This window comes from Malania oleifera, chromosome 11 (assembly GCF_029873635.1).
Source record: "Malania oleifera isolate guangnan ecotype guangnan chromosome 11, ASM2987363v1, whole genome shotgun sequence".
NCBI lineage: Eukaryota > Viridiplantae > Streptophyta > Magnoliopsida > Santalales > Ximeniaceae > Malania > Malania oleifera.
This window is the reverse complement of record NC_080427.1, coordinates 47,050,043-47,068,234: the sequence shown is the minus strand read 5'-3', so window position 1 is coordinate 47,068,234 and position 18,192 is coordinate 47,050,043. Positions and strand designations below refer to the sequence as shown.

The 18,192-nt window shown below is 34.5% G+C and overlaps 1 protein-coding gene and 1 long non-coding RNA gene across 4 annotated transcripts in view; one reads left to right on the top strand and one right to left on the bottom strand.

Annotated features, from left to right (window-relative positions):
• Nucleotides 1-3,421: 3,421 nt before the first annotated feature.
• Nucleotides 3,422-18,192, bottom strand: part of LOC131168318 (truncated transcription factor CAULIFLOWER A-like) — a 73,959-nt gene continuing 59,188 nt past the window's right edge. The window contains exons 5-7 of one of the 2 annotated variants that reach the window (XM_058127655.1): nucleotides 16,975-17,016; nucleotides 3,928-3,969; nucleotides 3,422-3,801 (exon numbers count right to left, since the gene is read on the bottom strand). In XM_058127655.1, coding sequence (XP_057983638.1) covers nucleotides 3,694-3,801; nucleotides 3,928-3,969; nucleotides 16,975-17,016 — 192 coding nt within the window. In that variant the 3' untranslated portion in view covers nucleotides 3,422-3,693. Of the gene's footprint in view, nucleotides 8,870-16,974; nucleotides 17,017-18,192 lie in introns of both variants that reach the window. The other variant, XM_058127656.1, reaches the window with a different exon arrangement.
• Nucleotides 3,625-18,192, top strand: part of LOC131168319 (uncharacterized) — a 33,916-nt gene continuing 19,348 nt past the window's right edge. Inside the window, exons 1-2 of one of the 2 annotated variants that reach the window (XR_009140280.1) lie at nucleotides 3,625-3,787; nucleotides 14,056-14,126. This is a non-coding gene — a long non-coding RNA (uncharacterized LOC131168319). Of the gene's footprint in view, nucleotides 3,822-14,055; nucleotides 14,127-18,192 lie in introns of both variants that reach the window. The other variant, XR_009140279.1, reaches the window with a different exon arrangement.

Here is an 18,192-nt window from a genome sequence, read left to right as displayed (position 1 = left end):
AACTTAAAAAACCTCACTTTTCATGGGTTGAAACCATGAGTAAAACTTTGTCAGCATAAATCCTACCAAACATCCCTTGAGCGACAGATGAAAAAGTAACTTATTTGAGTTATTAACCACGTAATTTGCTTTTCTTGGTAACTCAGACTGCAAAAGGTTGATTTCGCGAGTCATCATCCCGAACGCCCCTTTCTCAGGCTGCTTTTACAGCTAGCTCCTCATGCTTGGTTCTGCAGTACCATCTATACGATGCTGAGAATTTGTATGGCGTAGGCATCTATCAAGCAGTACCTCATCCCAGATGCATATCAGAATAAAGAAATATTAGTTCTAGGCTTCAATACTCATCCAGCATGGGCTGGACATGTCATCGACATGGTCGTGAATAACTTTGACCCAAATGGGGCAAATTTGCAATTGTTCAAATGAATAAAGCTTGTAAAAATGGAGAAATGTTAGTATTAAAAGAGATCTTAAAACTTAAAGAGATTAGATGGGCTTCTCCAGGAATCTCTTCCACTCTCCGAGAAAGCTTCCCCACAAAACATGCACTCGTCATCTAAGAAGGGTGCAAGTTTAAGTTGATTTTGCTTGCGCTTCTACAGTCTCTAAACTTTGAAATTTTGTTATCATTACTTAACTTATTTTCACATTTAATTGATATAATGAAACTGGAGACCTAGGACTACCATCCAAATAATAATTTTATATTTAATTAAAATTTTAAAAACTCATTAAATCATCGATAAATAAACAAAAAATAACAATAATTAAGAATTTAGGTAGAAAATCATAACTTAAAAATGGTCATAAATTTATTAATATTTGTATGGGAAGAAGTCATATATTGATATTTTTTTCAGAATAAAAAATAATTCAAAATCTATTTATTAATTTTTTTTACCTTTAATGTTATGTAGATATTCAAATTTAATATTTGTCATATTTTTCATTGGAGTATTTGTGTCATATATTATTTATATTTCATAGAATAAACTATAATTCAAAATCCACGGAGTTGTAAGGATTTCACTATTATCAGGAAGGAAAAAAAAAAAAAAATACAGAGTGTAGCGGTACAATGCTCTCTCTCTCGCGAAGTGTGACCGCTTATCCTAATCACCCAAAAACAATCATTTTTGTATACTGCGTACAGGGTTCCGAATGAACTACAAAATAGGCCAAAAAATTTTTCCAAGGTTGTTGTCCTTGGACCCTCATGAGCACAGATAGAAATCTCTTATTAAAGAAAAGTCGGGTCATCATCCAGATTGAACGCAGTTAGGCTCCACAAAAGCCTAATATTTCATTGGAGTATTTGTGTCATATATTATTTATATTTTAAAGATTTTTCACATCCATATATTTGCATGATGTTGTACAATAACTCATGTCAATGTTTTTATTTTATATTTTTTTGAAAAAAAAGTGTTAGTTCTTATAAACAACTTTATTAATACATGCATCGGAAGAAGTCATATATTGATGTTTTTATAGAATAAACAATAATTCAAAATCTATTTATTAAATTTTTTTACCTGTAATGTTGTGTAAACATTAAAATTTAATATTTGTCATATTTTTATTAGAATATTTGTTTCATATCGTATCTTATATTTTAAAGATTTTTCACATCCCTCCACTATAACTCGTGTCGATTCTCGACCCTTTGACTTATCTGGATAGGGGCAGGGGAGGGATATAACTCAGTCTCAGCAGTAGAGTGTCACCTTGACGTATTATATTATAAAATTACGAACTAAGTTGAAACTTAGCGTTATTAAGCACATTTATATGATATTTCAATTAGAAAAATTAGTTGTTATAAATACTCAAGGCACCAATCAATGATGAGAAAAAAAAGATAAATATTTTTCTGTTTGTTTATTTTTTTGTTTGTTTGTTTGTTTGTTTTTCCTCCATTATATTATCCTTTTTATTAAGGCGGCATTTGAGACTAAGTATGATGTTTTAATTTCAAACTCCCAAACATGGCATAAGATCTTTTAAATACTTAGCATATCCTTTATGAATTATGATTCAGAAATGAGATGGGAGTGATTTGCTCAAACTCCAAAGGGAGAGGGTCCCAAAAAGAAAAAGGAAAATAGAAAGACAAGGACTCAGGAATTGCCCCATAAGCCCTTCAAGAACCCCAAAGGACACCTATGAGCCCCTCAAGGTACCCCAAAGGACACCTATCACTCTATCCTCACCCCTACACTAGCCCTACAGCCATGACTTTATATATTCCCTTTCTATGAGATATAAATATCTACACATGAGGAAGTTAGTATGTTTTAGCTTATTTCATTAAATTTTTAGATGAATTTGATCATGTTTGAATCAGAATTTAAATCAAGTACTGATATATTGTTCAAAGTATTTTATTAGAATAGAAACAAATTTTGAGTTAGAATTGTAGGCAATGAGGTGATGATGATGCACTTAAAGGTCTCGTGCAATTTTAAAATTTGTATAGATGTTAATTAAAAGAATTGATATTTAATTCAATTAATTATTTTCACAAGTGTTTTGATCTTTTCAAGTTTCCTTATTAAGAAAATTACTTAGTACCACATTATTTTTTTATATTTTTCCTAAGATATTATTACTTGTGTGTCGCATGCAATATGAAAAAAGTATTTAATTAAATTTGAAAAAATTATTTCTAATTTTTATGTTATTATTCTAAAATTTTTAAATTTTCATACATTATGATAATAAAATATTTCTTAAAAATAAACAATTGAATTCTCTATTATAGTTATCAAAATTTTAAAGGTAGGCATTTCATGAATCAAATGTAAAGATTAAAGTGGACATTCACAATATAACTGAAACTCAAAGAGTTAAGTCAAAATTTTCCTATTTTATTAAAAGTACATTTAATAATAAGCAAAGATCAACGGAAAAAAAAAGAAAAAAAAACATAGTAATAAAAAGATTACACTCCAAAGGTGGCTCAGTTGGCAGGGCGGATCTTGTGGAGTGCCGCTTGACGGTTAGTAGAAATGACTCCTGGGTTCGATTCCTGCGGCGGGCTCCTGAATTTACCCCCCTTGTGGTGATGTGGGGCCATCTTTACAGGGCGTGGGATTAGTCATAACCGGTGCGGACCGTAAAACGGACGTTGACAGGCGTGGACATCCGGCGATATTAAAAAAAAAAAAAAAAAAAAAAAAGGTAAACTTAAGACACTTCTAATTAAATGATCAGAATTCAAATCTTGAAAATTAGGACTTTTAGTTTTAGATAATACTTTAGTATTTAAATGGAAAAAGGTATAGGGGGAGAACCCATTATTTTGATGAATTAATTAAATATCTTTGATAATATCTTAGTATTTAAGTGGATAAAAATATATAAGAGTAGAACCATTATCCCGATAGATTAATCAGTGTTAAAGGATGTTGAACACAATTGTTTCAAGAAAAAAAATTACAAAACTAATATAATTTCAGTGCAAGTACACAACCAATACTTAGTTAGCACCTATATTCAAAGGTACATAATCGACGGCTGAGGGTGTGCCACGCAGGGCCCATTAACCCTCCATGCGACAGCAGATAGGGATTATTACACACTCAGTCAAAATATTTTTATATATAGCATCTCAATTGTATATGTGTAGAGGAATCCATACATTATTTAGAGGCGAGCAGGGAGTGCAGGTGAGAGACCCTCTTAGAGTTACAGAAAATGAAGCATTGTCTGCTGGAGATGGAGATGAAGGGGTATGCTGTTCTCCTCCCCGTCCTCTCTTCGCTGCAGAGCTTCGCTGCTGGTCATTGCTGCTATCTACAACCAACAAATAAAATGTTTATATATATATATAGTTTCTCTCTCTCTCTCTCTCTCTCTCTCTCTCTCTCTCTCATGTCTGTCTTTCTTTTCTTGTTTATTTATTTCTTTATGTCTGCTTACCTCGCCCTCCATGAGTTGCTTTTCTTCTTGCAGTTGCTTTTCCTGCACAAAATTAATACAACAGATGGAATATTAGTAAATTGCTCTTCTTCTTTTTGATGTCTTCTTTTTTTTGCCACTTTTAGTGTAGCAAATGGAATGCTAGTAAATTTTATTCTCTTCTACACTAGAAAGGAGTTTAGTTCGATTGTTTGTTTTCCCTTCTTTTATTCATTCTTAGTTCTGTCTTTGTCATTGTGGTTAGGGGGTGCAGTTTCATTCTATCTGTGTAGATTTCCTGCTGAGTTCTGTTCCCTACGCGTTAACTGTGTAGAGGAGATCTCTAGAATGTAGATTTTCTTTTCTAACAATTATTCATGTAAATTTTCAATGTTTTCTTTTGGGTCTCTAGAACTTGTGAATAGTCAGAGGTTACCCTATTGCATCCAGCATTATTTTTTTGTTTAGCATTTAGGATTTCATTTTTATCATCTCTAAATCGTACAACTAAACCCAGTTGTTCATTTTTTGACAAGAATAGGCGAGTGCTCAAGTCTCGGGGATTTTGAGAAAATTATTCAATCACCATCTCCATCAGAATTGGCATTATTTTATGAATTAATAAAAATTCATGCATCCATGTAGTTACACCCCCCACTCACTGATTACACCTCTTAATAACTTTTTGGTATGCTTCAAGTTTGAATAATTGTTGTGGATATTGTTTTCAATTTAGTTTAAGTTTGATTTGCACACTGGAGCGTGGAGAGAATAGAATAACCATTGTAATGGGAAATAATAATTTAAAAAAAAAGAAAAGAAAGCGGTGCTATATTAAGGTAATTGATGATGAAAATGTTTGAACTATTCTAACCAACGTGGAGTAGACAAGAAATGATATTTTCAAAAATGATATTTTCAAATCTCAGCATGGGATTGTTTTATCTATGCTATTTTATATTGGTTGCATTAATGCCAATTTTTGCATTGTGATTTGATTCAGGATGACATTTTTTTTTAATTATAAACAATTATATTTATATGCAATATCTATTTCATTCCCACTATATTCTGTTTGGGAAACAGAACGTAATGTGAATTCTTGTCATGCATGTCAAATGTCAAGGTCATTAGAGATTTTAAGATAACTCATCCTCTTGTTAAAAGATCAGTTAGCTCATCGAAACGGTGCTTGATATCAGGTTTAAGTAAACAATTTGTTTACAATAAACAGTAGCTATTAGATAAACTGTCTAATTGTATGTTAGATTTAAATTTGGCGTACATGGTCAACATAGCGTATCTAATGAAATGGAGGGTTCATCAAAACATAGGTGCCTTGTATGGGAATCGGATTATAGGATCACTCTGGTGCAATTTAGATATCAATTTCAGAAAATAGGGTCAAGGGGTTTTTGGTTCCTAAACCCAAATAACGAGCAACATGATGACTGATATTGAGTTGTCCGGTAGGGTACAAAATGTGGAGGTCAGTTTGGAGACTATTACAACCAATTTGAATAAGCTGACAACTGAAGTTATAGCATAGGTAAGAGGCCCATTGATTTTCCGACATAACAGGAAAGTGGCATAGCTGATGTTGCTTCCCACACATTTGAGCATCATGAAGAACAAAATGATCATTTGTTGGGCGTGTTCTTTATAGTGCTATTTCTGATGGTATGACATGAATAAGACATTCATGCTTGAAAGTTGTATTTGACTGAATCTAAATTGAAGGGAACAAATCTTTAGAAGGAGATATTGTTGAGACTAGAACATTGAATTGGATGAAGCAACCCATGCAGCAACAATTTGTATCTTCCAACTACTAGCAGTGTGTTCATTTGCAGCCTTTTGATTTGAAGCAATGAGATAAAAATGTGGTAGATTACACTCGTAGGTTTTATCATTTTGCTTTTGTGCTGGCATAGAGTGGAGAGGGAATGTGATGATTGCTTTGTATGGGAAAGGGTTGAAGCTCAATAATGTCTTCAAGCTTGCTGCATCTTATGTCATTTCAGTTGGATATGCAATATTGATTGCCACTCGCGTGGAGGAGGATATGCTGCGTAATCATTCTAGAACTACATCAACCCTTCAATTTGAGAATGCTACTGGTATAGTTGTGCTAGGAAAGTTTTGAGTGGTTGGGAATCCCTGGAAGACTCCTGAGCATTCCAAAACAACTTCTAAGGTCTAACTAGCAACCAAGTGTTACAAATGCTAAGGTTTGGGGCATTGATCTGCACAGTGTCCTAACTAAGTCATGGCAATTGCAGAAAAAAGGAAGATGATTGAAGCCAAGAGAGACACTAATGCCTTCAAGCTTGCTGCATCTCATCTCATTTCAGTTGGAAATGCAATATAGATTGCCACTTGCATGGAGGTGGATATGCTGCATAATCATTCTAGAACAACATCAACCCTTCAATTTGAGAATACTACTAGTATAGTTGTGCTAGGAAAGTTGAGTGGTTGGGAATCCCTGGAAGACTCCTGAGAATTCCTAAACAACTTCTAAGGTCCAACTAGCAACCAAGTGTTACAAATGCCAAGGTTTGGAGCATTGATCTGCACAATGTCTTATCTAAGTCATGGCAATTGCAGAAAAATGGAAGATGATTGAAGCCAAGAGAGAAGTCTCAACTAACTGGAACAAGTCAACTTGGAAGATTGTTTAGTGCTTCAACTTAAACTCTATTCCTGCAATTTTTATGAAAATGAAAATTGAAGACAAACCATCATTTTTCAAACTTAGGTAATTTCTATTGATTTTAGTATTATAAATTTAGTTTTGATTATGTTGTGAGGAAATTAAACTTTGAGGTTGAACCACATCCTGATCCATACAAGATTATAGGTAAGCAATACCGACTTCAAGGCCCATTACTTGCTTGCCTTGAAGATTAATTTAATTATGGAGATAGTGAATTTAGCCATCCTCTCAAGATTTGTCATATTCTTTTGGGGCGCCCATGTTTATTTGCTAGGAGGGTTGAGCACGATGTCCATGAAAATTTTTACGCCTCTTCCATTTAACTAGAAGAAGTAAAAGATGTCATCACAAGCTTTTCCACCCACAAAATTAAAGTGCACCACTAGTTCTTTCTCATGAAGCAAGATGATTCCTTTTATTTCTTGTTGCTTTCCCAACTCTACATTGTCAAGTTCTTATTGGAAGGAGGGAATGATGTAGGATAGGAATTTGGTTCTTGGATTGATCACTTTGACCCAATTTGGAGACCTATTTCAAAGAATAGGGTCAAGGGATTGTTGGGTCGTAAATCCAAATGTGTTTAGTTAATTAGTAGTCCTTATATTGGTTCAATTTAATTTTTAGTAGACTTACATTTGGGGGTTTGTTTTTAGTAGATGTGTCTTTTACATGTTTATTTCTAATTTCCTGTATCTTTATGGGTTTATTTATAATTTTCCTGTAATTTAGGCTTTAATAAATCGGGTGTGAAAGACAATAAGAGGGAGTTGGTGAATTTGAAAATTGAAGAGGAAGTATATTTCCCTATTTTCCTTTGTATCTTCTACTTTTTCCTTCTCTATCTTCCTTCTTTATATTTTAAGAAGATAAATGGAGAAGCTTAGGAAAAAGAAGATGACTTTAATATAGTTTTTATTGACCAAGAGAAAAAAAACATATGATAAAGTACCTAGAGAAGTTCTTTTGTGGGTCTTAGAAAAGAAGGGGGTTTGCAGTAGATATACTGAGGTCATTAAGAATATGTATGATAGAGTGGTGACTAGCATTAGGATTTTAGGAGTGGAATCTAGATATTTTTCAATCGCAATAGGTATACATCAAGGTTCTACTTTGAGCCATTATCTTTTTACTTTAGTAATTGATGAACTTTCTGGGAATATCCAAAATGGGATCCTTTGGTTATGTTGTTTGCAGATGATATTTTGCTAAATAATGAAAGAACAACATCAGAGTCAAAGGTTTTAGGATAAGTAGGAATAAGACAGAATATATGAAATGTAATTTTAATAACATAAGGAGTAGTAGTGGAGAGAAGATTAAACTTGATAATCAAGAAATTATTAGCACTAATAGATTTCGATTCTTGGATCTATTATGCAAATGGAAAGGGAAATTGAAGAAGATGTAATATATAAAATTGAATTTGGTTGGGTAACTGATTCAAGTTGAAGTTTCATAAAAAACTGATCGTGTTGACTCTCAGCATGAACCGCTTGAAGAGCCGCGAGTGCCGTGGGGGGAACCTTAGCATGAACAATAGCAGAATACTTGCTCCAAAGATTAATAAAACCAGAATAAAAATTGTTCAATAGGTAAATTACCTTGACTGTAATTACTAATTTCCAGCTCCAATTGGAGCTTCCGAGCACTGTGATCTTGGTGGTAAATATGGTAGAGTTAATCCCACATAGCATAAACCATAGTAAAACAGCGAAGATTGGTCACAAGGTGAGACTCAATCGTCCCCAACAGCCAAGTGATCACCTTAGCATCCTTGACCTCCCATTGTGCAAATTCCTTGTTATCAGTGGGAACTTGAGCATAACTATCAATATGATTTGACAATTCGTTCCCTTTTAAGAACATTTTAAATTGGGATTCCCAGGTAGAGAAATTATTTCCAGTAAATTGAACAATAGTCTTTTCAATAGACATGATAAAAGGCACTAAAAAAAAATAAGCCCAAGCAGTCAACCAAATAAACGACAAGCCTAACTCAAATTAGGTCCAAATCCAAATAATAAGAGGTACACAGACAACCATATTACAAAAGGTCAGCAGAAATAAAAAAAAGCTAGATCAAACACGGAAGGCACATATCAAACACGGAAGCCTAACTCGAAATACTTGCTCTATGTGAAAAACAACACAGCAGAGGTAGAAACACAGCACCTTCGTCGATCACACCAGGAGGAGTTGAAGCTGTTGACCACCATAGAAACTGCCGACAGCCACAAAGATGCGCTGCCACCACGAGAAAGACACCGAGATGAGTAGCCCGCAACGAAGGACAACGTGCACAACTAAAAAAAGAAAATTCCGGCAATCCCAAACAAAACTCGAAACCACCCAAGTGGACACCACAGAGAAGACCGACACCCACGAAAAGCAGGAAAGAACTTGCTGAAATCGATAGAAAGAAAAAAAAAATCGATGAGAATCACACCCAGTGATTAACACCAAAACGACGGAATCAAAGAAGGGCTTTGATACCATGTTAATTTTGGTCTGAATGCCCTTGCCATCAGGTTTGCTTTCATTATATAGAAGAGATTTACATTGTTGTTGCCTGATTTTCGGCACTTAAATGATGCCAGATTTTCGGCATTATTTACAGCCTAATCAACATTATTTACAACCTAATTGCCTGAATTATCTCTGTTAACACATATGTCACTAAGAGATCTCATTTGTATGTAAAAAATGCAGTCTAGCTCCTTTATATATGACAGAAAAAAGGTGAGGTGTCAAGGTTATTCTGATAAATTGGTCTTAGGATAAGTTCATTTATTTATAAACAAAATTAATTTATCAGACTTGGTCTTATTAAGTTTAATAAAACCTAACAAATTGATGTTCGCGCCCAGTTGGTAAGGGCGAAAATACTCTTGCTAGGTTCAGAGATGGAAGCTTGGGCGAGCAGGGGTAAACACCTACTATTTTAGCATAGGGTTGTTGAAATGGAGCACTAGTTTCTTCTTAATTCCTTGCACAGAGGAAGCTTGGAGAGTTTTGGGCTATTGCAAGACAGATAAAATAATGTTTAGTGAGGGAAGATTTTTAGTAGTTGTTAAAGGTAATAGGAGGAGGAGTTTTGTACCTAAAATAACTTGGACAGACAGAATAAAAGATTTGATAGCATTCCAACTTTCCTGAGGAGATTGTCATAGATTGAGCGGATTGATGCAAAAGGATACATATTGCTGAACCCATCTGTTGGGACTTACAACTTGGAGGTGGCGTTGCTTGGAAATGTAGAAGGGGAGATGATGTTCTCTATGTTGATTGGTGATATCACTTTGTGGCTTGCCATAAAGTGAGTGCTCTTTCAAAGTTGGTGTTTTGAGTGTGTGGTTAACAAGACCACTAGTGGGTTGAAGATGTCTTTGGAGTTATTGGAGATTTTTGTTGTGGGTACTAAGGGGCAGATAAGGTGATGATGCTACACTCTCATTTGATATGGGTTAGGATTTTGGTTGTTGCTCATTAGGTTCATGAGTTAGCATCAATGACATTGGGAACTGGTTTGTGGGCACTAGAAGCCCAATTTGGGTAAAAGATAACACTGATTGTGATGATGGTGACAAAATTAGGCGTAGGGAGAATATGCCTACTGGTGGTACATGTGATGATGAAAAAGTTTGAACTATTCTAGCAAAGATGGTGTAGACAAGAAATGATATTTTCAAATCTCAGCATGGGATTGTTTTGTGTATACTATTTTATATTGGTTGCAATAATGCCAATTTTTGCATTGTGATTTGCTTCAGGATGACATTGTCTTTTTTTTTTGGTAATAATAAACAGTTATATTTATATGGAATATGTAATTCATTCCTACTATATTCTGTTTGGGAATCTGAAGGTATTGTGAATTCTTGTCATGCATGTCAAATGTCAACATCATTAGAGATTAAAGGATAATTTATCCTCTTGTTCAGAAGTTAGCTCATCCAAACGGTGCTTGATAACAGGTTTAAGTACACAATTTGTTTACAATAAACAGTAGCTATTAGATAAACTGTCTAATTATATGTTAGATTTAAATTTGGCGTACATGGTAAACATAGTGTATCTAATGAAATGGAGGGTTCATCAAAACATAGGTGCCTAGTATGGGAATCAGATTATACGATCTCTCTGGTCCAATTTAGATATCAATTTCAAAAATTAGGCTCAAGGGATTTTTGGGTTGTAAACCCAAATAATGAGCATCATGATGACTGATATTGAGTTGGGAGACTATTATTACCAATTTGAATAAGCTGACAACTGAAGTTATGGCCTAGGTAAGAGGCCCATTGATTTTCTGACATAACTGGTAAGTGGTATAAGTGATGTTGCTTCCCACACATTTGAGCATCATGAAGAACAAGATGATCATTTGTTGGGTGTGTTCTTTATACTGCTATTTCCGATGATATGACATGAATAAGGCATTCATGCTTGAAAGTTGTATTTGACTCTATCTAAATTGAAGGGAACAAATCTCTAGAAGGATATATTGGTGAGACTAGAACATTGAATTGGATGAAGAAATCCATGCAGCAACAACTTGTATCTTCCATTTACCAGAAGTGTGTTCATTGGCAACCTTTTGATTTGAAGCAATGAGATAAAAATGTGGTTGATTACACTAGTTGGTTTTATCATTTTGCTTTTGTGCTGGCAAGGTGGTGAGGGAATGTGATGATTGCTTTGTATAGGAAAGGGTTGAAGCTCACTAATGCCTTCAAGCTTGCTGCTTCTCATCTCATTTCAGTTGGATATGCAATATAGATTGCCACTCGCATGGAGGAGGATATGCTGCGTAATCATTCTACAACTGCATCAACCCTTCAATTTGAGAATTCTATTAGTATAGTTGTGCTAGGAAAGTTGAGTGGTTGGGAATCCCTGGAGGACTCCTGAGCATTCCAAAACAACATCTATGGTCCAACTAGCAACCAAGAGTTATAAATGGCAAGGTTTGGGGCATTGGTCTGGACAATGTGCGAACTAAGTCATGGCTATTGTAGTAAAAAGGAAGATGATTGAAGCCGAGAGAGAAGTCTCAATTGACTTTAAGAAACATGTCAACTTGGAAGATTGTTTAGTGCTGCAACTTATACTCATTTCCTGCAGGGTTAATGAAAATGAAAATTCAAGACAAACCATCATTTTTCAAACTTAGGTAATTTCTATTGATTTTGGTATTATAAATTTTGTTTTGATGATGTTGTGAGGAAGTTAAACTTGGAGGTTGAACCACATCCTGATCCATACAAGTTCATAGGTGAGCAATACCGACTTCAAAGCCCATTACTTGCTTGCCTTGAAGATTGATTCAATTATGGAGATAGTGCATTTAGCCATCCTTCCTCTCAAGATTTGTCTTATTTTTCTGGGGCTTCCATGGTTATTTGATAGGAGGGTTGAGCACGATGTCCATGAAAATTTTTACACCTCTTCCATTTAACTAGAAGAAGTAGAAGATGTCATCACAAGCTCTTCCACTCAAAAAATTAAAGTGTCCACTACTTCTTTCTCATGAAGCAAGATGATTCTTTTTATTTCTTCGTGCTTTCCCAACTCTACATAGTCAAGTTCTTGTTGGAAGGAGGGAATGATGTAGGATAGGAATATGGTTCTTGGATGGATCACTTTGACCCACTTTGGTGACCAATTTCAAAGAACAGTGTCAAGGGTTTGTTGGGTCATAAATCCAATTGTGTTTAGTTAATTAGTAGTCCTTATGTTGGTTCAATTTAATTTGTAGTACTTACGTATATTTGGGGGTTTGTTTGTAGTAAATCCAAATGTGTTCAAAATAATGCGTAATTCAAATTCCACTTGCTATATTCCTTATGTCCGATAAAAACTGTGAAGGCCGAAGAATGCTTAATTTTTTTGAGATGGCTGAGAAAGGTGGCATTTGATTCCTCAAAGTTTAAAAATTTAAATAATTGATATAGTACTAATTGAATGAATGAATTAAAAACCAAATGAGTGGGCAGGGTGCACTCTAGGAGGCTAGGAATGCTCCTAGACTTTTAACTGGACCGAATGTGTAATGATAGCAATTTTGCACCACAATAAAAAAAAATTGCAAAGGTAGAGCAGGGATCTTATACAAAATGGAGTCACAAGAGCAATTAAGGGAAGTGGAATTGGAAAAAAAATAACAATAAAAATAATAAAATGTCCATATCTTTATCAATACTTCAATTGAAAGATTCCTTTGACAAAACGAGGTGAATAAATTACAGGTAGGTAAAAAACATGTACTTTTAGTTTGTATAGTACCTAGTTAAGGACCAAACTTAGTAAAGATTGCAACAGTTGATATAATATCTAAAGCATCGACAGCATCTAAGGAGAAGGATGATATTTATATGTCACTAAGAGATCTCTTTTGTAGGTAAAAAATGCAGTCTAGCTCCTTTATATATGACAGAGAAAAGGTGAGGTGTCAAGGTTATTTTGAAACAGAGTTCTCAAATCCTCTCTCTCTCTCTCTCTTTGTTGTTTCATGCGTCAACAGTGACTTCAATGGGAAATAATAGACTGGATGATAGAGTGATAAACCCAAACCTGGTTGAACTAAAATCTATTCAGAGTTTGTTTTAGGATAATGTTTTGTAGAAGATATTGTGCTAATTAATGAAAGAACTGCATTAGAGTCCAAAGGTTTTAGGTTAAGTAGGAATAGGACATAATATATGAAATATAATTTCAATAACATATGGCGTAGTAGTGGAGAGAAGATTAAACTTAATAATCTAGAAATTATTAGCACTAATAGATTTCGATTCTTGGATCTATTATGCAAATGGAAAGGGAAATTGAAGTAGATGTAATACATAAAATTAAAGTAGGCTGGGTAAAGTGAAGTGCGTCAGACGTGTTGTGTGATTATAGATACCCTAAAAATTAAAAGGGAAGTTTTATAAGATGGCTATAAGGCCGACTGTGCTTTATGGTTTAGAATGTTGGACCACTAAAAAACATGTATAAAAAGTAAAAGTTGCCAAAATGCGAATGTTAAGGTGGATGAGTGATTTAACCTTAAAAGATAAACTAGGAAATGAGCATATATGCATTAATTTAGGAATATTACTGGTTGAAAATAAGATAAGGAAAGCAACTTAGATGGTTTGGGCATTTGAAATGTAGGCATGACAGAGCACCTATGAAGAGGAGTGTTTTATTGTTTTTGACATGCAAAGGTGTATGGATAGACCTAAAATAACTTGGAATGAAGTAGTGAGAAATGATTTAATAGCCCTTAATTTAGTAGAACAAAATGCTCTCGATCGGTTGAATTGGAGAAAAAGAATTCGTATAACCGACCCCACTTAGTGGGATTGAAGGATTGTTGTTGTTGTTGTATTCCTCTTCTTCTAATTTCCCTTTAATCAGTACTCTTAACATTGTTTTGCATCATGCAGGCTTCTTGAAGGATTGTTGAGAGGTGTAATATTGCAAATTATAATTACAGCAAGTTTTACACCATGTGTGGGTGAGTTGATTCTATTTCACACCCTCCGCCTTATGCCATGTCATTACCTATATATTGGTCATTTCACTACATTTATATCTTATATCCCATATTTATGCTTCATGGCTAGACACATTGGTACATCATTTGAAACTTTAAGAGTGGTTTTTGTCTATCCACTATAGTTTTTGAAAAAATAAAAGGTTCATTAAGTCCATTAGATCCCAATACCTAGCTTTATAATATCCATTATTGAACACCCAATTGTGTTCAATAGATTTTAACTATAAATCTATAGGAATAGAGGCATTGTAGAGGCATGCTCTGGCATTGGCAAAGGAAAAGGAGGAAGTAGTAGTCATAGATCTTTACTACTTTATGAAGCCAATGTTTCTAACAACCTTGTAGCAGTCTTCCTTCCAAGGGTACCCAGTCGATTTTGGAGGTGTGACTAATTTGATGGGCTAATAATTCTAAACTATGACAACCTCTCAATTAAATATCAGATCATCCATGAAATGAATTACGATAATTGTTGCTAGTGCAAAACACATGAATGCTTTATTAAATCTTAGCATGCATTCATACAAAGTAGCAAAAGGGAGGTGCTCAACAAAGAAAATGTTGATTAATACAACCATGCATAACTTTTGGATTGATTGTAATTTATTTCCCATGGCAATACAAGTTCATCCAAATGTAAGCATATGGCATAAAGGCACCATGGGAAGTTCACAAAACATGTGACACTTGATTGGTTTACTAATCCATTTTGTATGTATGCTTCTATTCATGTGTTTCAGATTACCGTCTCATTCTTAAGAAACAATAAGCATGATATAAGGAACTTTGTAGATCCATAGACAAGATTCAATATACATATTTTCTATTAAATTTTCTTGCTAATCAAAATGCATTTTCTTAATCATAGTAAATGCAATGAAAAAGTGCATATGATGCATGTAACATAACCATAATAACAAATGTATGTGCATGCCCTTTCATGTAGTATGCATCTTAACGTAAGAACATGAAATCAACCATAATTAGGATGACTCATTTCCTCCATAGCTGTAGTATGATATTAGAGCATTAAAGCCTACCCATAGTGCTCATTGCTTTTTGTTTGGCCATTTTCTCCTTGTTAATGCCCAATCTCATTTTTCTAAGACCAAAAAAGAAATATATTACGAAAGAAGAATGTATAAGGATGATGAAATCCTCAAAAAACATTAGAAATAAAGAAAAGTTAATCCAAGAGAAAACCAAGACTAGGTTAAAAGAGCTACTCAACCCAATGTAAGAAACACTCACATGGACACAAAAAATATACAATCCCAAATTAAGTCCATAGAAGATCCAAGATCATGAAAATTTGAGCATTTCTCTCCAACCAACCACTCCAAATAACAACAAAACTAACACCATCACATGGTCCTGATGTTATATGCCTTCCAAAACCTCTAAAGCTTCCAAAGAATAAGGGCACACTCAACACTCTCCCAACAACAGCAACAGCAACAGCAACAACAAAAACAACAACAAAAAACCAAGCCTTAAGTCACACTCGTTGCAGTCAGCTACATGAATTCTTTTCCATCAATGCATGCAATCATGGGCAATTTTTTTCGACAAATTCATGGCTATTGAAAAAAGTTGTGACTTGTGCCAAACCAAGTTTCAAGGTAATGTAAGAACAAATGGGCATGATCCTCATTATCACCATGACTCATAACTAAGGTTACAAACGAACTAGGTTGCTCTCTAGTGGCTCAGAAGCTTAGCATAACAAATAATTTAGGCTGATTCATTTATATAAATGAGTGATTCTTAAGTTAAGTTTTGGGGCTCTTTTAATAAATAAGTTGAGCAAGAACATGAACAGGATCGACTTGTTTTGACTTGTGAATAGCTCAATTACATGTAAAGTTAAGCTTTCTTAATAGACTTGGAGTAGTCGTGGGCATGCATTTTCCTGTATCATATAATATTCTTCCATATTCAAAAGGGAAGGCTTACCTTAATGGTTTCAATTATGTAAAATATGCTTAGTGGTATATATTTGAACAATTAAAAGAATTTTAAAATAGAAGACCCCTAGCTTCTGATTTGAGGTAGTCAACTCTAACTAATGGGAACATATGTTGGGCTTGGATTGTAACAGCATGAACTTCAGACACAATTGGGCAGTATATTATGAGTAATCACTTCAATTCAAGATTTACTTGGTTCGACAGCAACTTGACCAAAGCAACTAGTGTTGTAGCTCTTGTTTCAAATCTTTGACATCAAATAATGTGTCAAACCAGCAAGAGAAAAATCTAGGAATTATTTTGAGAGAGATAAAACAGAGAAGAGCAGTGTTTCTACTTTTCTCCCAAAACCCTGCAACTAAATCTTAAATTCAGTTAAAATTATAGACCACAAAATAAGATATTTGAATCATGCATTATTCAAGTAGGATTTAGCAGCTGAAAGTTTTCCATTTGCACCTTTCCTAGAATACTTCCTTTGTGCCTAATCCAAACAATAAATATAATTCTCTGATCTTTTGTAACTGAGCGACTAGTGTTGTACACCTTATAAGTTATATCTAAGCTTTGACATCAAATAATGCGCCAGGCCAACAGAATTTCCAAAATATAATTTAGCAGCAGAAAGTCTTTGCGGCTGCCATCTTTCCCAAGCATCCTGAACAATACATATTTTTCTAATTGTGTTAAAAAAATTGCATATGCAGGTGGATGCAAAGGTTCCTGCCTCACATAATATATGGAGTGTGTTTTCTATAGTTTTCCATACTTAAAATAATATCAACATATATTGTAGCGAAATGCATTCAGTAAGATGTAAAATGATATGGACGCACCTTTTCCTCGAGTTCTGTCATGGTTTCCATCATTAGCTGGGTCTGCATATAATTTAACTCAATAAGCATCCCCATGTTTAGGGTCATGTTTTTGTTTTTCACATGACTAGGATCCACAATAATTATTATTTTTTACTTATTTATATGAATAAAGTGAATGCATATAAAATTTAATGCCTGCTAGTAACAAAGTAGTGAACTAGACACTAGCTTGTCTTCCGTAGCTCCTTCATTTTGGTTTTGGTCCAAATTGATTGTTTTTATTTGTTTGTATATTTGTTTATTGTGTTGAATCAGTAAACAAAGTCAGCCCATATCATGGCTGCCTACCCTATCCAATAGAAGAGGGTTTTGAAGAAAGAAATCGAAGAGCCTTTAAAAATAAACTTCTCTTGTTGGGTTCAAAGATGGTTAAAAAGCATTAGTTTTTGGTGTAAGGATAACTATGATAGATGTACATGCTATCTAAATCTTGTTGATTTTTTGATCTATAAATCAATTGTATTTATCTTGGGACGGGCAAGTAGACAAGCTTAATATCAATGGCATAAGTGGGATGAAAATGGCATGATTTGTTTCTTGATGCCTTCTAGCTGCTCAATAGTGTTAGGATTCTTGAGAGGATGATTCCTGACTTTCTCTAGTCAAGTTTGAGGGGGAATAAAATAGGTCACCTTGTTAGCTCAAAGGTTGTCAATAGATCCAAATTGGGAGGGGGTTGGGACTTGGGAATGTAGTTTCCAAACACCTCCAATCGGAAAATGGTTGTGGAGGTTTCCCTTAGGGATGAACTCTTTATGGCACAAGGTGATTAGAAGCAAAGTGTGGGTTCAATCAAAATGGGTGGACACTAGAGGAAGTGTTTTGTTTCTCATGCTAACGCTTGGAAGTTCATGTCTCAAGTTGCTAGTATTTTTTCCCACTAACCCATTTTGAAGTGGGAAACGACAACAGTGTTCAACTTTGGGAGGATGCTTGGGTCAGTAGGCCTAGGATGCTTGGGTGAGGGCTCATTTGAATTGATGTTTGAACTTTCTTCGCTTCATTATGCACCTATCATCGCACTTAGGATGCTTGGGCGAGGGCTCATTTGAATTGATGTTTGAACTTTCTTCCCTTCACAATGCACCGATCATCGCACTTTTTTTCCCTCTAATGGAGGCTCTTCTTCTTGGGATTTTCACTTTTTTAGGAATCTCAACGGAAAAGAGGTTGAAG